The 18,486-nt window shown below is 41.2% G+C and overlaps 1 protein-coding gene across 1 annotated transcript in view; it reads right to left on the minus strand.

The window, feature by feature from the left end:
* Positions 1-18,486, minus strand: part of ATP9A (ATPase phospholipid transporting 9A (putative)) — a 65,810-nt gene that overhangs the window by 21,152 nt on the left and 26,172 nt on the right. The window contains exons 9-15 of the mRNA XM_075019526.1: positions 17,758-17,833; positions 14,512-14,588; positions 13,755-13,915; positions 12,842-12,984; positions 11,945-12,057; positions 8,926-9,138; positions 3,329-3,490 (exon numbers count right to left, since the gene is read on the minus strand). Coding sequence (XP_074875627.1) covers positions 3,329-3,490; positions 8,926-9,138; positions 11,945-12,057; positions 12,842-12,984; positions 13,755-13,915; positions 14,512-14,588; positions 17,758-17,833 — 945 coding nt within the window. The remainder of the gene's footprint in view (positions 1-3,328; positions 3,491-8,925; positions 9,139-11,944; positions 12,058-12,841; positions 12,985-13,754; positions 13,916-14,511; positions 14,589-17,757; positions 17,834-18,486) is intronic.

Genomic DNA, 18,486 nt, shown 5'->3' on the forward strand with positions numbered 1-18,486 from the left:
ATACCTTTGATAAAACAGCATCTCATCAAAAGTCTGCACTTATACTAAGCAATGGGGAGGGAGGTTGTTTAGTCCTCCCTCTTTTCTTGCTAATATTTTTATTCTAGGTCTTGAAAAAGTTGCCTGAAGTCTCCACATCATTTTCACTATAAAAATAATGAATCTGAAGAATTTACACTTGCTGTATTTAAATGGATATGCACTATACTTCTTGCAGCTATCCCATGCAGCATGAGACATTCGTGGGAACACTGAAGACTGTGTACATTCAACAGCATTCAGACGGATCTCTAGATTCACAGATTTAACACACTGATTACTTTGTACAAGCTCAGCCTATCAGCCCACTTCAACTAACATTCCTGCCCTTGGGCATGTTTTAATATTCCAAAGCCTGGAACAACTTGAAATAGAAATTTGTCCCCCCTACACCGTACTGTGATGTGTGATCCAGAACTTAAAAGCAGTTCCTTGAGCAACAGGAGAAGACCTTCTAGCAGCCTTCCAGTACCTAAAGGGAGCCTACAAGAAAGCCAGAGAACAACTTCTTACAAGGGCATGTAGTAATAGGACAAGGGGTAAAGGCTTTAAACTGAAAGAGGGTAGATTTAGATTAGATATAAGGAAGAAGTTCTTCACTATGAGGGTGGTGAGACACTGGAACAGGTTGCCCGGAGAAGTTGTGGATGCCCCATCCCTGGAAGTGTTCAAGGCCAGGTTGGATGGGGCTTTGAGCAACTTAGTCTAGTGGAAGGTGTCCCTGCCCATGGCAGAGGGGTCGGAACTAGATGATCTTTAAGGTCCCTTCCAACCCAAACCATTCTATGACTCTATGATACTCAGGTAGGATAACACAAATACAGCCATTTGTATAAGCTTTAATCATTTTCAATCTGCATCAAACACAGTTTGTCCTTCATGGGTTTGCAAAAATAATTATTTGCACATATTACAGTTCCATCTTTATCACCAAATCTCTTGGTAACAGGAATACTGAAGTTCTCTGTAATATTTGTTGTTGTTGAATACAACCACTGCATCACTCCATTTTACATCATCCCTTCATGGTGCCGTTTCTGACATGGGCTGTGCTCTTCCACGGGTTCAGAAAAGTTGAGATTTGTAAAGCTACCAAACATCAGCCAACAAAGCAGACCAAATTAATCTTCTATCTATGAGGCCCACATGTGCAATACTGATCCCAACTGCTTCTAACTAAAAACAAAGGCTACTCCTCCTACTGTTGTAACTTAAAATACATGAGGCAGAAGATAGTTTTACACCCTAAAAAAAAAAAAAAAAGAAAATCCCTACCAATCTTACTTATTTTCCCCACCCTAAATAACAAAGCTGCAGATCCCATGAAATGATACAACAAATCATATCTTGCCCTGGATTGTAGGTTTCATATTCATGTTTTAGATTCCTAGTACCAATTATCTGTCTGTACTCTCAGTAAAAAATAACAAGGATGTTTTAATTATCTCCAAAAGAAATATTCAGACTGTTTCACCTTGTTTGCTTTGCAGACAAATGGAAGTGCCCTACCATAGCTGGGTTTGTTTATCTTACTAACATTGATTCTCCAGCACTATCTTGAAAACTAATGATGATAATGTTGACAATTGATCTCAAATGTTTTTAACACCCACAATTTCTTCTTCTTCTTTCTTTTTAAGGTATTTTTTTTTCTGAGAGTCTGATCTTGTATTTGTATATAAAACCACAAAGTTATGTGTACAATTTCAGCTGGGCATGTATTTAGCGTGTGCAGTGCCTGCTGCTGCTGCTAAAGGTACTTGCATAAATGCACCCTTTTACCTCAACTCAGCTATTTTCAAACCCTGCTCATGACACAGTGTTCTCAGCATGGCTCCAGGTGCTGTTAAACAGCTCAAAAAAAAAAAAAAACCTCCACACTTCCCTGCAGCTACAAGTGCTTCCTCCTGTGGTGCTGTATTTCCATGGGGTCCAAGAGGACTTCCAATGCCTCGCAGAGATCTGGGGAGCACTTCCACAAAATCACTAACAATATCCTGAAGTTATTTGTGGTGACATTGGTCCAGGATCCCCCCCTCCTGCCTGCTTGCTGCCATCTCCATCGCCCCCTGTTGTACCACCACAACCGCTTTGGAGATGCAGTGTAAGCTGGACCCATGAACCTGCTTGGGTTCCTGCTCCTGGCTGACCCTGATGGGAGGAAAGCACTCATGACCTGGGTCGACTCACAGCCCCAGTCCACTGTATAGCCGCCCCGAGCTCTGCCAGCATGACTGGCATGGACACGACAGGAAGGGTAAGAACTTTTAGACAGATTAAAAGACAATCCCAGGGACACAGAGCAAGGCTTCAAAGTCAGTTCAAGCTTCCCTGAGATGCTGCTGGTTCCTGCTCCCCTGGAAAGAACAGTCCTGCCCCTACCAAGCTCCTCTTCCTCTTCACTGTGTCAGCCACTGTGGGAGGGGACACACAATTTGGGTCCCAGGGACAGGGTAACCTTGACTATTTCTTTTGGTGGCAGTGCTGGCTTCAAGATTTCCTGAAACAACAGCCTTACCTGAGAGATAACATGGCATCTCTGCTGATTATCAAAGCTGTTGAGCCTTGGTTCAGTGGACACAACCAAAACACTCAGATTTTAGCTCTCATATGTCCCACCAGTCCCACCTATGTCTCCTTCCACCTTGCACACTTGTAGCAAAACCCCTCTCCCAACGTTTTGCAGAGTCCTCAGGGCCCTTGGTTTCACAGTCAGAGGGAAACGCGCTCCCTCTTCCTTCCCAGCACCATCCTGGAGGCCCCACTGCATCACCGAGGAGTTACTTCCATAGTTGGTGGCAGTGCTGGCTAATGGCCTGGCTGGACACCCGTTCCCAACCTGACATTGCCCCTGATGATGTATGCACAAAACTACATGGGGAGCTGCATGGCAGAAACCCACCCCAGAGTACATGACAAATTAAAAATGTGAGTGGGAAGAAGGAGCTGGAAGAAGCTGGAACTGTGGAGGACGCATGCACCCCAAGTGCTTGAAGCTTGGGCTCCTTCATTATTTTGAGCAAGGGACCAAAGGTCAATAAACTAAAGGTGTCCCAGGGCCCTACAGCACTTACCGCCAAATACGGCCAAGGAAAAGGACGTGTCGCTAAACAAACCCAGCAATGAGATGCTATTAGCTCAAAACAGAGAACCAACTTACAGCCTGAGGTAGAAGAGGCTGCAAAACTCAGCCAGGAAGAAGAGCACAGCTGAGAGCAATTGTTTTATGTTTCATATCGCGTTAGCAGGAGAGTCACAAAGAGGTGAGAGCGTACGCGAAGCTACTTACCCGAACGATTATCCCCATGCGCTTGCTCTCGTAAGTGAAAGGGAAAATCTGGAGGATGGTGAAGTTCAGGATGTGGCCACCCGGTGTCCTCAGCTGCACAGAGGACTGGTCTCTGCCGACCAGCGTTAAGCCCACGCTCTCGGTCCACTGTACCAGGGCCACCTGAGAGGAGAAGGGCACGGTGAGGGCAGCCAGCCCATGCCATACCTCCCCTGAGGGGCACCAGAAGGGAAGGGATAGCAGGTGGGGGCTGCAAAGAAGTTCATTAGTCATTAACGGTGCTACAGAATGGATCTCTTCATATATGCAGGTGCTCCGATCTGGCTCTTTCAGGTGGGCTTTTCCTGAGGTTAGAAGCTTACTGAGAGTATTTTTGGGGTTTGGGCAGCCCAGCTCCTGTCTGATTCAGCTGCCGGGCTGTCCTGGACTCTCAGCAGGAGGTGGTCAGCTCCCTGCCTTTGACTGCCACAGCCTGAAGGAAAACCCTTCAGCAACGGCGGGCACAGGTACCCTCCACCCAGGCCTGGGGTGCGCAAACCTCTGCCTGGGCACATCAGGTAAATCTCTTTATAAACGCTTATTTTTTGAATGTGCTATTTCCCAGTTTCCTGTTTATGAAATCAAGAATTCAAAACGATGTACTCACCTTGGATTTACAATATCAAAGCCAAAACCACTAATGCAGAGCACATTAAAAATTCATATTAAAAAAACAAACAAAATGAGCTCTGTGTTATACTCTGTTTGGTAGTAACAGTTCAACAACTTTCAGCCTCTGTACCGAACAGCAAGACAGCTGAAGGCTGGCTCACAGACACTTCTTCCTAGAAAACCCCTTCTCCTCAAACATTAAAAAACAAAACAAAACAAAAAACCCCAAACAAACCCCAGATTTTTCAAGGCACACACCAGATCTCATTAAATTGAACTTACATGGCCATCATTTTGATTGCAGCTTCTAGCATTTAAGGACCTACAACATTGAATTCTTTACAAGCTCTTACTAGATTACAACCAGAGTCATGACAGAAGACTAAAGCCTTTATTTTGCTTCCCTGACAATCCCCTCAGAATCCCCACCTCAGCCGACACATCCATCTAAGATTGAGCCTGCTGAGATACGGGGGTTTAACTCTAGAAGCTGTCTTGGCAGTAACGGATGGAAGCAGCAGCTGACATGAGCCCATATATCACTGGCCTCCAGAAAGGATCAAGGGATACTTTCTCCAAACAGACACGAAATACTGGAAGTATTTTACAGTGACATTTTCAAAGGCATGAGAGTGCCGGGCACATGGTTGCTGCTGACTTGAAGGTTAATTATCCCTTGTGCCTTTCAGGTTCTGCCTTTACTGCCTTAAGTGACCACAAATACCTTAGACAAAAATGGAATTTGTTTTGGGAAATCACATACACAAGATACAGATAAAAATGGAACCTATAAATACTTGCATTGAGTCATGATTTTACTAGATGAATTGATATTAATTGTGTCTAATTGGAGAATCTTTTGTGAATTCAGCTCCCTTTCATCTACAATTAGGCTTAAAAGACAACTTAAAATAAACTTTTCCTTTCATAGAGTAGTCTTAAATCACCAGATAAAAAAATTAGTTGAGTTGGCTTTGCCTTGAAAGACCTTTAAATCGATTTGAATCGATATTTGGTTTAATATTAGCAAGTTTTTGTGGGCTTATTCACAAAGATTACAACAAATCAAAGGCTCTTTCAAGCTTATCTTTTTCAAAAGTTTCTTCAAGCCATCCTTGGTGCATTAAAGTGTGCAGTTAGATAATCCTCCTAAAAGTCTCCCAGAGCAGAGATGGAGCTTCGGTTTCTAATACTCTGGGGTTAGTAAATAATTATTGAGAATTTTTCACATCACGATGTTACGTGATGTTCAGTGTGCGCAGCGCCGGCTGTTGATTTGCCCACGTTGGTAAGCTGCAAATGTCTGGAGATACAAATCTCTGCTCCCAGCTCAGCCCATTAAAGCATCTCCTTTGCTACTTTCTTTCACAGACACCTCCTCCCTCATTCTCTGCCAGCATCTCTTTTAAATCCTATGTCAAGAAGCATTTAAACCTCCTGAAAGAAAGCCTTGCGCAGAGGAACAAATGGACGAGCAGCACGTCAGAAGTGCTACGTCATGCACATAACATGCTTCAAACTAACTGCATTGCATTGCGCAATGACAGTTGTTTTGGATGGTCCTGAGACCACAAAGAGGTACGTCAATGGAAGGGGAAGAATAATAAAAGAAATCCCCCTTTTCCATGCTGCTCCTGAGCAGGCGTGGGTCCCGTCAGCCTTTAATGGCCCTCCAGGTGAACTGCATTCAACACTGGAGGGAAGTGGGGCTGACCCCTTTGAACATGCCACTTCCCAGCCTCTATAGTGCTTAATGAATAATTACCGAGAGGGAAAGCGGTGTAATTTTGAAGTGTTCCTATCAGATGTACTAAAAGCATTGGAATTACCGTATCCATTGAACAGGCAACACAATGGGCCCAGCCTCTGGGAAGTGCCCCGGCACTGGTGGACAACACCGATGGCAACAAAACTGCTGATGGCTCTTCTGGCAGGGTCTGGGAACCCCGCGACAGGGAGCACGTTCCCAGCTCAGTGCGAGACAGAAGAGGTTTACTCTGCGCCGTGCAAACACATTACTAGAGGTGCTCTCAGTCACAATGAAAAGATGAGAAACTTTCAAGATGCAAAAATATGTTTACAGCTTAAACCGAGGAGATTTAAAAGCAGGCTTCAAATCCCTCAAACACCTTCAAGACAGCCCATGCTCACTGATGAGGGGAAATCAATACAGTTCCCTGACTGCACTCCAGGAGTTTGCAGCTGTCCAGGCCAAGTCAGATACACATCTGAGCATTACAAAGCAGAGCAGCTACAGCAGCTCAGCACACTATCCCCCAAACTTTGCTTTTTCCGACAATTAAATTACCTAAGCCACCACTGAAGTGGATATCGACTAATAAATTTCATTCTAAAGAGACAAATTGATCCTTCTGTGCCATGAGTTGCTCTACAAACATCCCATTTAGGGTTGCCTAGGCAGACAGACAACAGGCAGAAACCAATTGATCGGTGCACCCTTTCATGTCCTGGCAGCTGCAGTGGGTTGTCAGGGTTAAAGACTGTTTGCCCAGGAATCCCAGGCACTCTTATCTCTGATCAGATTATATCTATTTCATTTCCCCTGTTAGTTACTGTATGGCTACAACTGACAACTGGCTTGCAGAGCCCCAAGGCTGTAACCGATATCTGAATAAAGATACTTCAAGACTTCTAAATGGCAGCGTGCACAGGAAACAAATTTAGGAAATCCTGCTTTCTGTTACAGGAAATGAATCCTATGCCAACTGGTAGAAATTACCCTTGCTGTTAAAGTAAAGAGAATACAAGTTTTTGTACTCATTTCATAAACTGACCTTCCCTGCCATGGCAATATTTTATTGATATAGGATTTCAAAGGCTGGCTTTAACAGGAGTCCAAAGCCATTCCCCTACAGGGAATGTTATTTAACAGCATCGCTCTCTTCTCAAGGACTCGACTTGTGCTGATCCTGCATTTTGTACCATCTAGTATGACATACACAGAGCATGTCTAAACAATATTTGTATATCTAAGACCTACAGACAAGATTTCCTCAGTGTAGCAAAGCATATCTGATTTCTGAACCTGCTGTAATTCTCTACTTAAGACACCACAAGAAAGGAAAAATGAATTCAAATGATAATCTTGGAAGGATTAGTTATCATGCTATAGTAAAATAAACAAACAATAATCCCTTGGGTATTTGAGACAAATTGCTGCATAAATATTTTAAAGACAGAACAGTATAAAGTGAAAAAGGAAAAGAAAAATCACTGACTTCACTATATACCACAGTATATACGTAAATAAACAGAGGATCTGTGCAAAAAAAAAAAAAAAAAAAAAAAAAAAAGCCAGTAAATGCTCTAGGAAAAACAAAAAACCCAAGCAAACCAAAAAAAACCCAACTTAAATGCAGATCACAAAAATTACCATCTGGAAATCATTCAGAACTCATTTCAATCCAAGGGCAGTTGCTTTCTGTAAGCTGTCTTTACAGGGGAGAGGAACACATTAGAGGAGAAAAGCAGGTAAGCAAAACACCAGCCTAGATTATGTGGTGGGAGAGGACACGCATGCACACTGCTCACCAGCTCCAAAGCCAGGGAGGAGTAAGTGCTTGTTGTCACTGTAGGCACATCAATGGAGGAGAGGGGGGGCAAAGATGCAGCTTTTGTATAGTACAGACAAGAACACATTATATGAAATGAATGAATTGCCTACTTTGGAAGAAAAACACTATAGGGAATATTTTGAATGTACATGAAATGTGGAAACTAACTCTGTGCCAGTCTTTCAGTAATACATGCAACAATCTCAAAATCTTCACATAGCTGGGCTTCTAACGAATAGATTTATTTCTATGCAAACAATTTCACACCTCTAACAATGAAGAAAGCCAGCTTCTCTTCTGATGTCAAAGGTGAAAAGGTTATTATCAGAGGCAAATCTGTTTTATTTGGGGCAATAAATGGCAGAATGCTTTGAATGTAGTCAAATGGGTGATACGCTCTCATACCATCAGTAGGATTCATTTCAAACTTCAGCCTCTTTCAATGGCACAGAGCAAGTGTAATTGTACAAATTAATAGAAAACAAATTGTTTTACCTTGGTTGCTCTAAAGAAGATGTATCCAAGAAGCATAACCAATACATGAAACCATATTTTATTCCTCCCGCCTTCGTCACAGAAGGAAACAACACCCTAATTAGATTTCCCAGATTTTGCAGAGGGTGGCAAAGAGCACTTTAATTGTAAGTCCTGCATTGAACCTGATCTCTCAAGTGTTCAGTAAAAGTCCCCATCAAGTCTCTGGAGTGCTGTAAAGTTTCTCTTTACTGTACCACCCTATGTAGCCCTGGCTGGACTGGGTGCCTGCAGAGAACTGGCAGGGCACAGCTTTGCTCCGAGACAAACTCTTGTGCACTTCACTCTGCAGAAATTAACCAGGCTCTGATCTGTCCCATCTACATGGGAAGGGATGCGTCCTGGGTTAGAAGTGCTACCCAGCATGATTTACAACTTTTCACTTGGTCTGGAAGTTCAAACACCTTGCAGATCAGGGACAAGCTGACTTGTGGGAGTGCTCTAACCCCCTCCCACAAGTCGTGTCGTCCTCCCCCACTAAGACAAGATTGCCTATAATTTACCAAACGTGGTCAAAGGGACTCATGGCATTGAACTGCAAAGTATACCCTGGACAAAAGTTGCAGAAACATGAGCAAAACTCTGTGATGCAGAGGCTGATACAACAGACAGATACTAGTCACCATGTAGCTCTGTAGTTTTGGGCAGAGATGCAGGTTTGGCTGAAGTACGTCAGCTGAGAGGGTACTTATGGTCTATTCATGGGTTATCAGTGCAATAAATGCATTAAAATATTATCCCCTTCACTAGACTGGAGTATTTTCACAAAATAATTCTTTTTTTTCAGCAACAAGCAAGGTTATAGTTTTATTTTTATACACCCAAATGGATACTGACCTCATCAGGACTGGAGGCCTGGTACACCCTGCAGGAGTCCTCATAGTGTCTCTCGGCTTCAGCCTGGTCTGTCACCCCGTTGGACTCGTACACTGGTGTCACATTGTGGCACAGCGCGATTGCCTTCACCGCCTCATGTACTCGGCTGCTCATGGTTTTACGCACCTTCGTGGCTAAGGTAAGGCCCTTCACAGCAGGTGGGTCCTGAGATTGCTTATAAAAAATGAGAGCAGAATAAAGTCTTATTGCAGAAAAAAAAAAATTAAATTAAGTTTTTACTTCAAGTGAAGACCATATATGTAGCAGCTTTGCAGACTCTTGTGTTCTCAGGAATGAGATGCACTCTTCATATACCTTAACTCAAACCATCATTGGGAACACACCCCAGCGTAATGCAACTTCTTTATCATTGTTACTGGTGGAGTAAAGTGCCCCAAAAGATTTACCTAAGTGTTTGGAACATTACTCTAAGAAAAAGACGCTGTGTTGCAGATCCACTAAACACTGATTGGTGAAAGACCAAAGTCAGAAGACTTAGTAAAACAACTTTTTGCTGCACAAAAGACCAGTGGCTTTGCAAATTTAGAGTCAATTTGGTTTCATGTGCAAGAGAATATAACTGCCAAAACCAGAAAACAGATGACTTGTATGGACCTAGAAAATCTTAATTACATTCATTTAATTTTTAATACTATTTTTAGTATCAGAATGGGAGTCTTCAGATAATTGCACAATTACTAAATTATCCTGGTTGAAGAAGGGACACACAGTGATCTAGTTTCCTGCTCTGTTAACCTTTAGTGTCAAGAGGACAAAAGTTTCACTTCCAGGTCAAAGGCCACAACATGGTAAAAATAAGAGCAAAGAATAAGAACTACAGTTCAAAATGAATCATTGCCAGCAAATGCTTCTCATTATAAGGAATCTCACTTGGTAATTATAAACTGCTTATGAGACATATCCTTTACCAGTGTAATTCCATATGCTATTTTCCACACTCTAGTGATTAGGACACGTAAGATCTTTTAAGTTTAATATTGCTGCTCATCACCACTGTTGCAACAGGCTTTAACCAAATGAAACAACAGTAAACCCTCAGCTGAAGTGCATTTAGATTGACATAAAGCACTAGTCACATACTGGACTAGTCAGTCACCCAAACTTTCTTGACACATATTGAATGCTTTGGCAAATAATTAACCAGTAGTGAAGTTTTCTCTGGAGATTGAGTACAAAATGAGGGCAAATAAAGCTGAAGTCTGATTTTTTTTGTTGTTCGGGTTTTTGGGTTTTTTTTAAAGTACAGTTCAGTCATTTAAGGGTCTCAACACCAAAAGAACCAGATGCTAAGAAGGCTGTGAAAGGAGAGGAGGGAGAGAGAGAGAGATGGCTAGAGGAGTTACAAGTTACCTGAGACACATGCCAGCAGAAAAGATAATTACTCAAAATACCAGGTATTTATCAACTATCATGTGCTTAGTTAAAAGCACACTGCAGCCTAACAATCTGCCCAGGGAAGAGCTTTGCCACCAAACAGACCAGTGAGGCCAAGGAAACCTGCTGTGCATCTTTACCACCATGAACAAAATCCAAAAATAAAAACCCCATTTACAGTACATAGTGCCTTTTTCCAGGCAAGAATGCTGGCTTCATGTTTCACTTTGTGGGAGGTGTAGAAAGTGTACTTCAGTCTAAAATCTCTAGAGCAAAGCAAAACAATGTGACATGAAAAATCCAGTTCACTGCATTGGGTGTACATGCGCAAGGAAAAGCATGGGCACTTTGAAAATTACTTCTGTGGCTTCTGTAGGAATGAAGCAATTCCACAACTATTGAGAAATGAATATGCTTGACATATGACACGGGAGTAGTAAGCCATCACTAACGTGTCCAGATTGCATCTCTGGAATCACATTTTACAAAAGAAAAAAATCTAAACATCAGTAAGTCACAAAAAAATTATTTCTAGCTGCAGTTGAGAGAAGGGTTATTAACAGAAAGTGAAAAATCATGCTTCCATGATTACATAATTAGTGACAATTCTTAAATCTTTTATAAGTAGCACCCAGAGGGGTGGCTGGAACATCAGCCACTGACAGCTGATTGTTTTTTTCTAAAGGCAGTAATATTCTTAATTAAACCTCATCACTTGTTTTACGAAAGAAGTGCATTTATCTATATGAAGTTTCAATTCATAAGCATCTTGTCCATTGTAACATGCTAAGGAACACAGTTTGCTGACCCAGACAAGTCACATGGCTTTATGTGGTTATCATACAAAACTGAAATAAAAGTCTAAGAATAGAGATGAAGACTTTTTAGATGCTGGCTCATCCCATGATACTGAAAGAGGAATGCAAGGGAAAGACTTCCCAAAACAGGATTTTCCTGTTATATACTTCACATGTTGACTTTGCTGCCTTGTTTAGGTGTAGATAGTTCTCAAAGCAGTCATCAGTTATGCACCATGTAAGATAACTGGTGCATCAGTGAAAGAATCCCACTTTTACTATCTTCTTTTTTAACCATCAGGCCTAAAGCAGTGATGCTGGTATACTGTTCTCTGTTACGGCTTACCAAGTACTGATAGTTCCTCTTCCTTTATTATTGCCCCAGTACACAGCAGCATTTCAAACAGCAACTTAATCCACTAAACACTACCCAGTGCCAATTCTTCAACAACGCAAATGCTGTGGTTGCTGTAAGTGGTGAATATCTAGATAGAAGTATGCTATTTTACAGTCAGACCTCAGTAACAAGACACAGGCACATGTACTCACTTACACTTGCAGATCTGCACATGTGCTGTGGCAGTTAAAGACTGGTGGATGTGAAACAATCTATGAATGTAATAAGCAATCATGGTAATATTTATCTATTAAGCACCCAATGACCTTCAGACTTTTCCAAAAAGTAATAGTTAATAAGCAGATCCCTGCCATGTTAATTCACCATTAGCCTAGTGACCTGGAAAACTGTTTTGTGAACAAAGGAGTTAAGAAATGCAATTTAATTCTACCTGTGTGTATATACTGAATATGTGGCTCTGCACTTCATCCATGGAGTCCAGGCCGTAAGCTACCGTTCCCAGGTGAAGTCGCTTGAAGACCATCTCATTCTGCGTAAGAGTTCCTGTGACAGAAGCAGCACCAGACATAGAGTGGGAACCAACATGCCTATTCCCCACATGTTCTCGTCCTTGCTGTACCCCACATTCAAGAGAAACTGGGCCAGAAGCTGAATCAGTCACTGTACCAGGCTCTCGGCACAGGCTGAGGCCAGCAAAAAAGACAGTATTAACAAACCTGAGGGCCAATTCTCCTGGGAAGTAGGTGAGCACATCACTGTGCCAGTAAATAAGAATGAGATTCACCCCAAAGTCAATGCCAGCAAGAGCTGAGAGCATAACTCTGGTCCTGTTGGAACCAAAGAACACTGGAAACAACTTCAGTGGGACATTCAATTTACATAAGACAAGCTTTTCATTACAGCTTCAGCCTTCTGAATTCAAGCTCAACTTTAAAACTGTAAGGACAGCAGCAGACAGACTGATGGTACGTTTCTGCCTGCACATGTAAGCTATCTTCATCTGCCTTTGAAAACTAACTCTAAAGAGTTGCTTTGAATTTTATTTTTACCCTCGGCTTTTGGTTTAATAGCACACTTTAAGTGTTCTTTGAAGTAGCATAATATTCCTGTCCTACCCTACTTACAGTGCATTCAGAACCAAAAAAAAAAAAAAAAAGCAAAATTTTTTTTCAAAAACTGATTAAGTCATATTGTCAAGGTGACAGGAAATGCATATTTCTTCTAGTCCAAAGAAATCTTACATTATACTCTCTGGCTGGCCAAAACGGTAACAAAATCCAAACAACAACATACCATGACTCAAAACTGTTGTTTTCTACACAGATACCTGTTTTGTCTGTAAGCAAATAGGATATCCTCCCCAGCTGCTCAGGAATAGTGCTGGACCGAACCACAGTCCCGGGGATTTTGGAATCTCTCCGGATCACCCAGCTATAGACAATTTTCCCCATGTCCAGATTCACACGTAAACTATGCAGGAGGAAAGGGAAAAAGAAAAAGAAAATGTATCACCAGTTAAACTTTGGAAAAAATCATTGTGAACTGCCAAAGTGCAATGAAAGGACTTGTCTTCCACGCTGAATTTGAGCTGCCAAAGAGGGTGTTTTGGGAGCAGTATGTTCAAAGTCAGTGGTTGGGTGGCAAATGGGGAGAAGGACTGCGCATTGCTGCAGTGGTACTGTAATTCAAAGATAGATGATAAAATTATGTTGAGAAGAACAGATATAATTTGAGGCGAAGATGGACACAGGGGAAGTAAGGACAGCATGATTGATATGCAGACAGCAGGTTAAAAATGGAACTGAAATGAATCCCAGACCTACACCGAAAGTAACAATCTACTCATTATTATAGTACAATTAAATATTAAAGTTTCAGTCCCCTCTAAAAGGCAATTGGGTCCTACTACACTACATGCTATATAAATAACCCTCCTTTTCCATTTTTTGCTCTGGTCTTATCAAAGTAAGCAGGTAGCCTAAACACTGAGAGAAGGAGCCTTAAATGACTAATCCACAGCCTGAGTTAGAGTCAATGTACGTGTGAATACATTGAACAAATTCAGCAGAAACAACAAAGCAATTCTTATGTTTGAAACAGTAATTTGATTTCTATTTCTAGATTTGCTTAGTTGTCAAATGAGGAATAGATAAGAGTTTACGTGCTTTTTCATAGTAGAAACGTGGAGGAGCACACAAAGCAAGCAGTATTTTGCTGGGAAGAATAAGCAATCACCTTACCTAATGGGAATGATGTTTGAGAATAGAAGGAGAAATCTTATGATCTGAAGATACCAACGGCCTGCAAAGTGCTGCAGGGCCACCATGACAAGCGAGACCACCACGAGAGCCCCAAACAGGATCTTCGTAAGACAGTTCACTTCCAAATCAAAAAGACCAATCTAAAGAATAAAAGGGAGACATTTCAAGCACACAAATGAAGATGTTAGCTCAACGTAATATTCACAAAGGGAATGAACTGCCATATCCAAAGAGCCATTCCCCACTAGTCAACTTCTCTTTTAAAACACTACAAACATATTTAAATTTACAAGCAAAACTGTTGCCAGCTTATTAAATAAGACTTCGATCCTTTGGAACCTAGGCAATGCATGAAGAGGTGTGAGAAGACTCATGCTGCCAAAAGCTGCAGAAAATATAAACATATCTGCACCTTGTCTTAGCTTTGCTATAATAGAAGAACACAGCAAAATAAGCTTTCCTATTCTAACTGGGACTATCTCATTATAACCATATAAAACAATGGTTTTACCAAACTTAAAAAAGTGAGAAGGCACATGTGTAATACAATCAAAAATTAAGGAGAAATAGGTTCTGCTGTGGTGACTATCTTAAATAGTAGGCTGGAAGATATGAATCATTATTCCTATGAGGTTGTCCCTATAGTGTGTACATACAGCATTTGGAGGGATTTTCTTCAAAAAATGATAAATTTCTGCCCCTTTTCATTTATTATAAGACTGTTTCCTCACCATACCTTACTTCTTGGGTTTGAAGTATTCATCACACTGCGCAGTTCCCTTCCAGTGTAGAGGACAACTCCCACAACAGTACCTAAACAAAACAGAGCATGCATCAGCCGAAGAAAAACCACCTCCATTTGTTTTCTCTATAAAAATACTTGTTGGATCCAAAGGCTTGACAACTGAAAAGGATTTTTAGCAGGTTAATTTCAGAAGCAATAGCAACCAGAAATTAAAAAATCTAGTACCTGAAATATAAAATTGACAAAAACATAGACTTTGAACAAAAGACATCCTACAAAAAGTCAGTAAGTCTTCAACCATGCCGCCCATATGGTTGGACTTGATGCAGCATCAGACTGCATCAACTAAAGTGCATGGAAACAGAAGTCAACTGCTTTGCTCTCTTGACTCTCCCTGACCCCCTTTTGATGTCAGTTGTCTCTCCCCACTACAAATAAAAGTTGCTAAGGATGAAGGATTTCTTGGTTTTCCTCCCACCACTTTGAATCCCACTTAGGTGTGGGTAAGTTTGCATTACACCAGATAGTGGTCCTTCATTGTGTGTCAAAATTAAATCAGTGCTCTGGGCTACAGTTCTTCTTTATTGGTGAAGGTTGGCACAACTGGAGTAAAACCAATGAATTTCAACAGCTTTCAAAGACAGAATTACCTTATTTTAAAATCTACAATTTACTTTAAGTATTTGTCTAATTGCTGTTCCCACCAAAAGGCAAATCATACCAACTCCTACCTTACTGTAACAGATGGAGCTGCTGGGAGCCTATCAGTGTATTTTAATGCTATGTCCCACAGTTGCTAAAGAGCTGAGAGGAACGAAGTTCTCCCTTTTCTTCTCACAGAAACATAATACAGTTTAGCACCATAAATTACTGGTTTTCTACAGATTTCTCTTAAAAACTTTGCAAAAAGCCATGAAGAAAAAGCTATCTACCACCAAGAGTTTAAAAGCTGCTATTGCAAAAGTCTAATTTTTTACTAGAAAATTTTAGGGGTCTGTAAAAATGGAGGAAAACAACACTGAAAAAAACGCACTGCTGCAAATACATTGCAGAGTATAAAGTGGCTATTCCCCTGCACCCATTAATGATCAAAGTTTTAACAAGCTGCAAGCTAATTATTTTTAAATAAGAGTGATTCAAAAGAGGTGGTTTCTAAAAATATGCTGGGAAACATTCCTTAAAAAAAAACAAAAAAACAAAAAAACAAACAACAAAAATCAACAACAAATCACTGGAGCCAGATGGCAGGTGGTAGTAAGATCATCACAATTCAAATCAGCAGATGGCACAGCTACTCCAAATCAACTGCAAACAGTCAGAGTCAGACCCATTCCCACTACAGCAGATGGAGAAAGCCACATAGTTCTGCTTCGTCTTACAAGCAAAGGCTGCCCCAGTGAGATGGCATCACCACAACTTGACAACTTTCGCTCACAGAGGAAGAAAAATAACATCCCCATTTTCTCCTAACAGAAATAACCTACAACATGCTATTTATTATTGCCATAGGAGAAACAAAACTAAGTATTATATTGATCAAGTCAGTCAAAATGAGAGGGAAAACCTGTCAGGGCTAGCAAACAGCTTGAAGGCACACTGGTGTGTATAAAAAGAGTGTTTCTAGGGGGTTTTTTATGGCCATTCAAAACAAGACTCCATTGCATAAACAGTTTGAAATTATGAAAATACTTGCAAATCTTATTCCTATTAACTGAACTCACAGAGATGTCTATCTACAAATAACTTATTCAGAAACGAGGATTAGATTCAAACAGTATGTTCATTTGGGCAGAGAGGAGGTCGTTGCATGCCCTTCTCTCCTTCCTCCCAGACACCAAGACCACCCAGGACTTCTAAACAGCACAGAATTAGTGACCAGATGGAGCAGAGTATGTGCTGTGCCCTTCTTTGGGGTAAAATGTCTGCACCCACATGTATACTACTCACAGCTGAACGTATAGCAGAAGAATAGTTTTTACCCTCAGCAAGCACTGGCTGTGAGCGTGCTCAGGGCAGGAGAGTATTTTCCTCTGATTTCAGTAGGACTATTCACTCTAACATCCCCCTCATCCCTGGCCCCATGAAAGGCTCAGCCACAGCAGTGTGAGACCTGCACCGGTTCAAGAGCTGGTACAAATTAAAGCTTTGATACAAGAGCCAAGAAAGTCCCCCCAAGAAAGGGTGCTGCAGGGAGAGTAGCCATACAGGACAGAATCACAAGAAAAACAGCTTTCCATTTCTCCACCTATTTTGTGCAAAAGCAGGATGAGCTGAGACTCGTGCATTAAGCAGCCTGATGGGTATTTGAAGCTGCCAGGCTGACTACATGTGTCTATACTCAGAGGGGAGGAAGGTAGGTTACCTAATGCATGGCAATTACTAATCTATGAACATTATTTACTTGATTAAATTGTATTTGGACAACTAGTTTTTTTACAATCCCTTGGTCACAGCACTGTGACAACACTAGTACATTTCAAAGAAGAGTTAGAGCAGGATTAGATAGAAGCATACAATAATAAAATTTATTCACTGTTTTCTGCTTTTAAAAGAGCACATCAAAATCTGTTCAGTGCTTCAGAAAAAGTATTTTGAAGTTCTTGTTCTTTCCCATTATTACTAATTCCATGTACACCTAGGTACTGCACTGTGAAGTCTCTCCCTTCAACAACTTTAATTCCAGAACAGAATTTCACTCTCCTCCAGCTACCACCCTGCAAACCTTGCAAGCGCACTGGACAGGAGAGGAACCTGGCTTTTACTTTGACAAGCCTCTACAAGAGGGCATTGATTAATCTCAGGCCTTGCGAGCTTATTGTATATATAAACCAAAATCTGTCAAGGAATTTATTTTTTTCTTTTTGAAAGCATAGAAGACGAACTCAATGGAAGCACTTACCTGGAAATCTTTCATCTTAGCTTCTGTTACCAGAATCTATTTGACACTATTTCTGTTACAGATTAGGATGTCAATGCAGAGAGCAATTAAGTGCTATTCGGGTCCTAGATGCTAAAGAAGTGCCCAAAGGCCACTCCAATTCTTTCTCATCTAGGAATGTCCAAGACGCAATTAGATGTGAGCTCAGCTCCCCAGAGGTGTTAGGACAAGTGGGAAACTTCATTCCAACTGCTAATTTCTCCAACTGACAGAGATTATTATTCCATTACAAAAAGACCTTTAAAAATTGTTAACATATTCCCTTAAAAAAAAATAATAATGTACATCCTCCATCTTACCTGATGCAATCACTGTGCTGGCCCATAGGGTGTTTTCTATACTTAAACTTTCATTCACTGGAGGGTCACTGTCCTCCTACAACAGGATAAAAACCAAACAAACTTGTCAGTAGTGTAAAAGGCCAGTGGATGAGAGTTACACAGAGGTGTCTGGAGAGGGATATGGGGAGTGTTGGTAGAGGGCTTCTTGATAAGATGGAGGATTTTCATAAACCCAGGTATATCTCTGGTTGGGTTAAAAACATAAGCACTTTGTTTCAGTGGAGTAGAAGGGTTCAGAGCCGGTGGGAGGGGGGTGGGGGGTGGAAATCTATTAAGATACCTCTGCCTGCTGAAGTCCCCCAGGAATCATAAATGAGAAAAGGATTTGTCAGCAGCTTTCCAGGGACTACAGGAAAATATTCCCTCACTTGGCTCACGTGGATTAATAGCATTTCTCCTGCTACTTTAAGATCTCACTGAGAACCTGTTTGGACTGCTCAATGATGCCTAGAAAGTTGTCTGATACACACCAGAGAACAGTTAAAAGAAAGTGCAATTCCTCTTAGGCACCAAAAGATTAATTCTACACAATTGTACTTGTGCATGAGAAAGTGAATTAATGTCTGTGCAGATTTTATACAAGAACTGCCTCCCCAAGCCACTCAAACTCCTCTTCTGTGCCAGCACTATTAAACCAGATTAAACCATGCCACATAAAGATAAAAGGGCAAAACCTAAAATTTTGAG

Source organism: Buteo buteo, chromosome 2, assembly GCF_964188355.1.
Source record: "Buteo buteo chromosome 2, bButBut1.hap1.1, whole genome shotgun sequence".
NCBI classification, from domain to species: domain Eukaryota; kingdom Metazoa; phylum Chordata; class Aves; order Accipitriformes; family Accipitridae; genus Buteo; species Buteo buteo.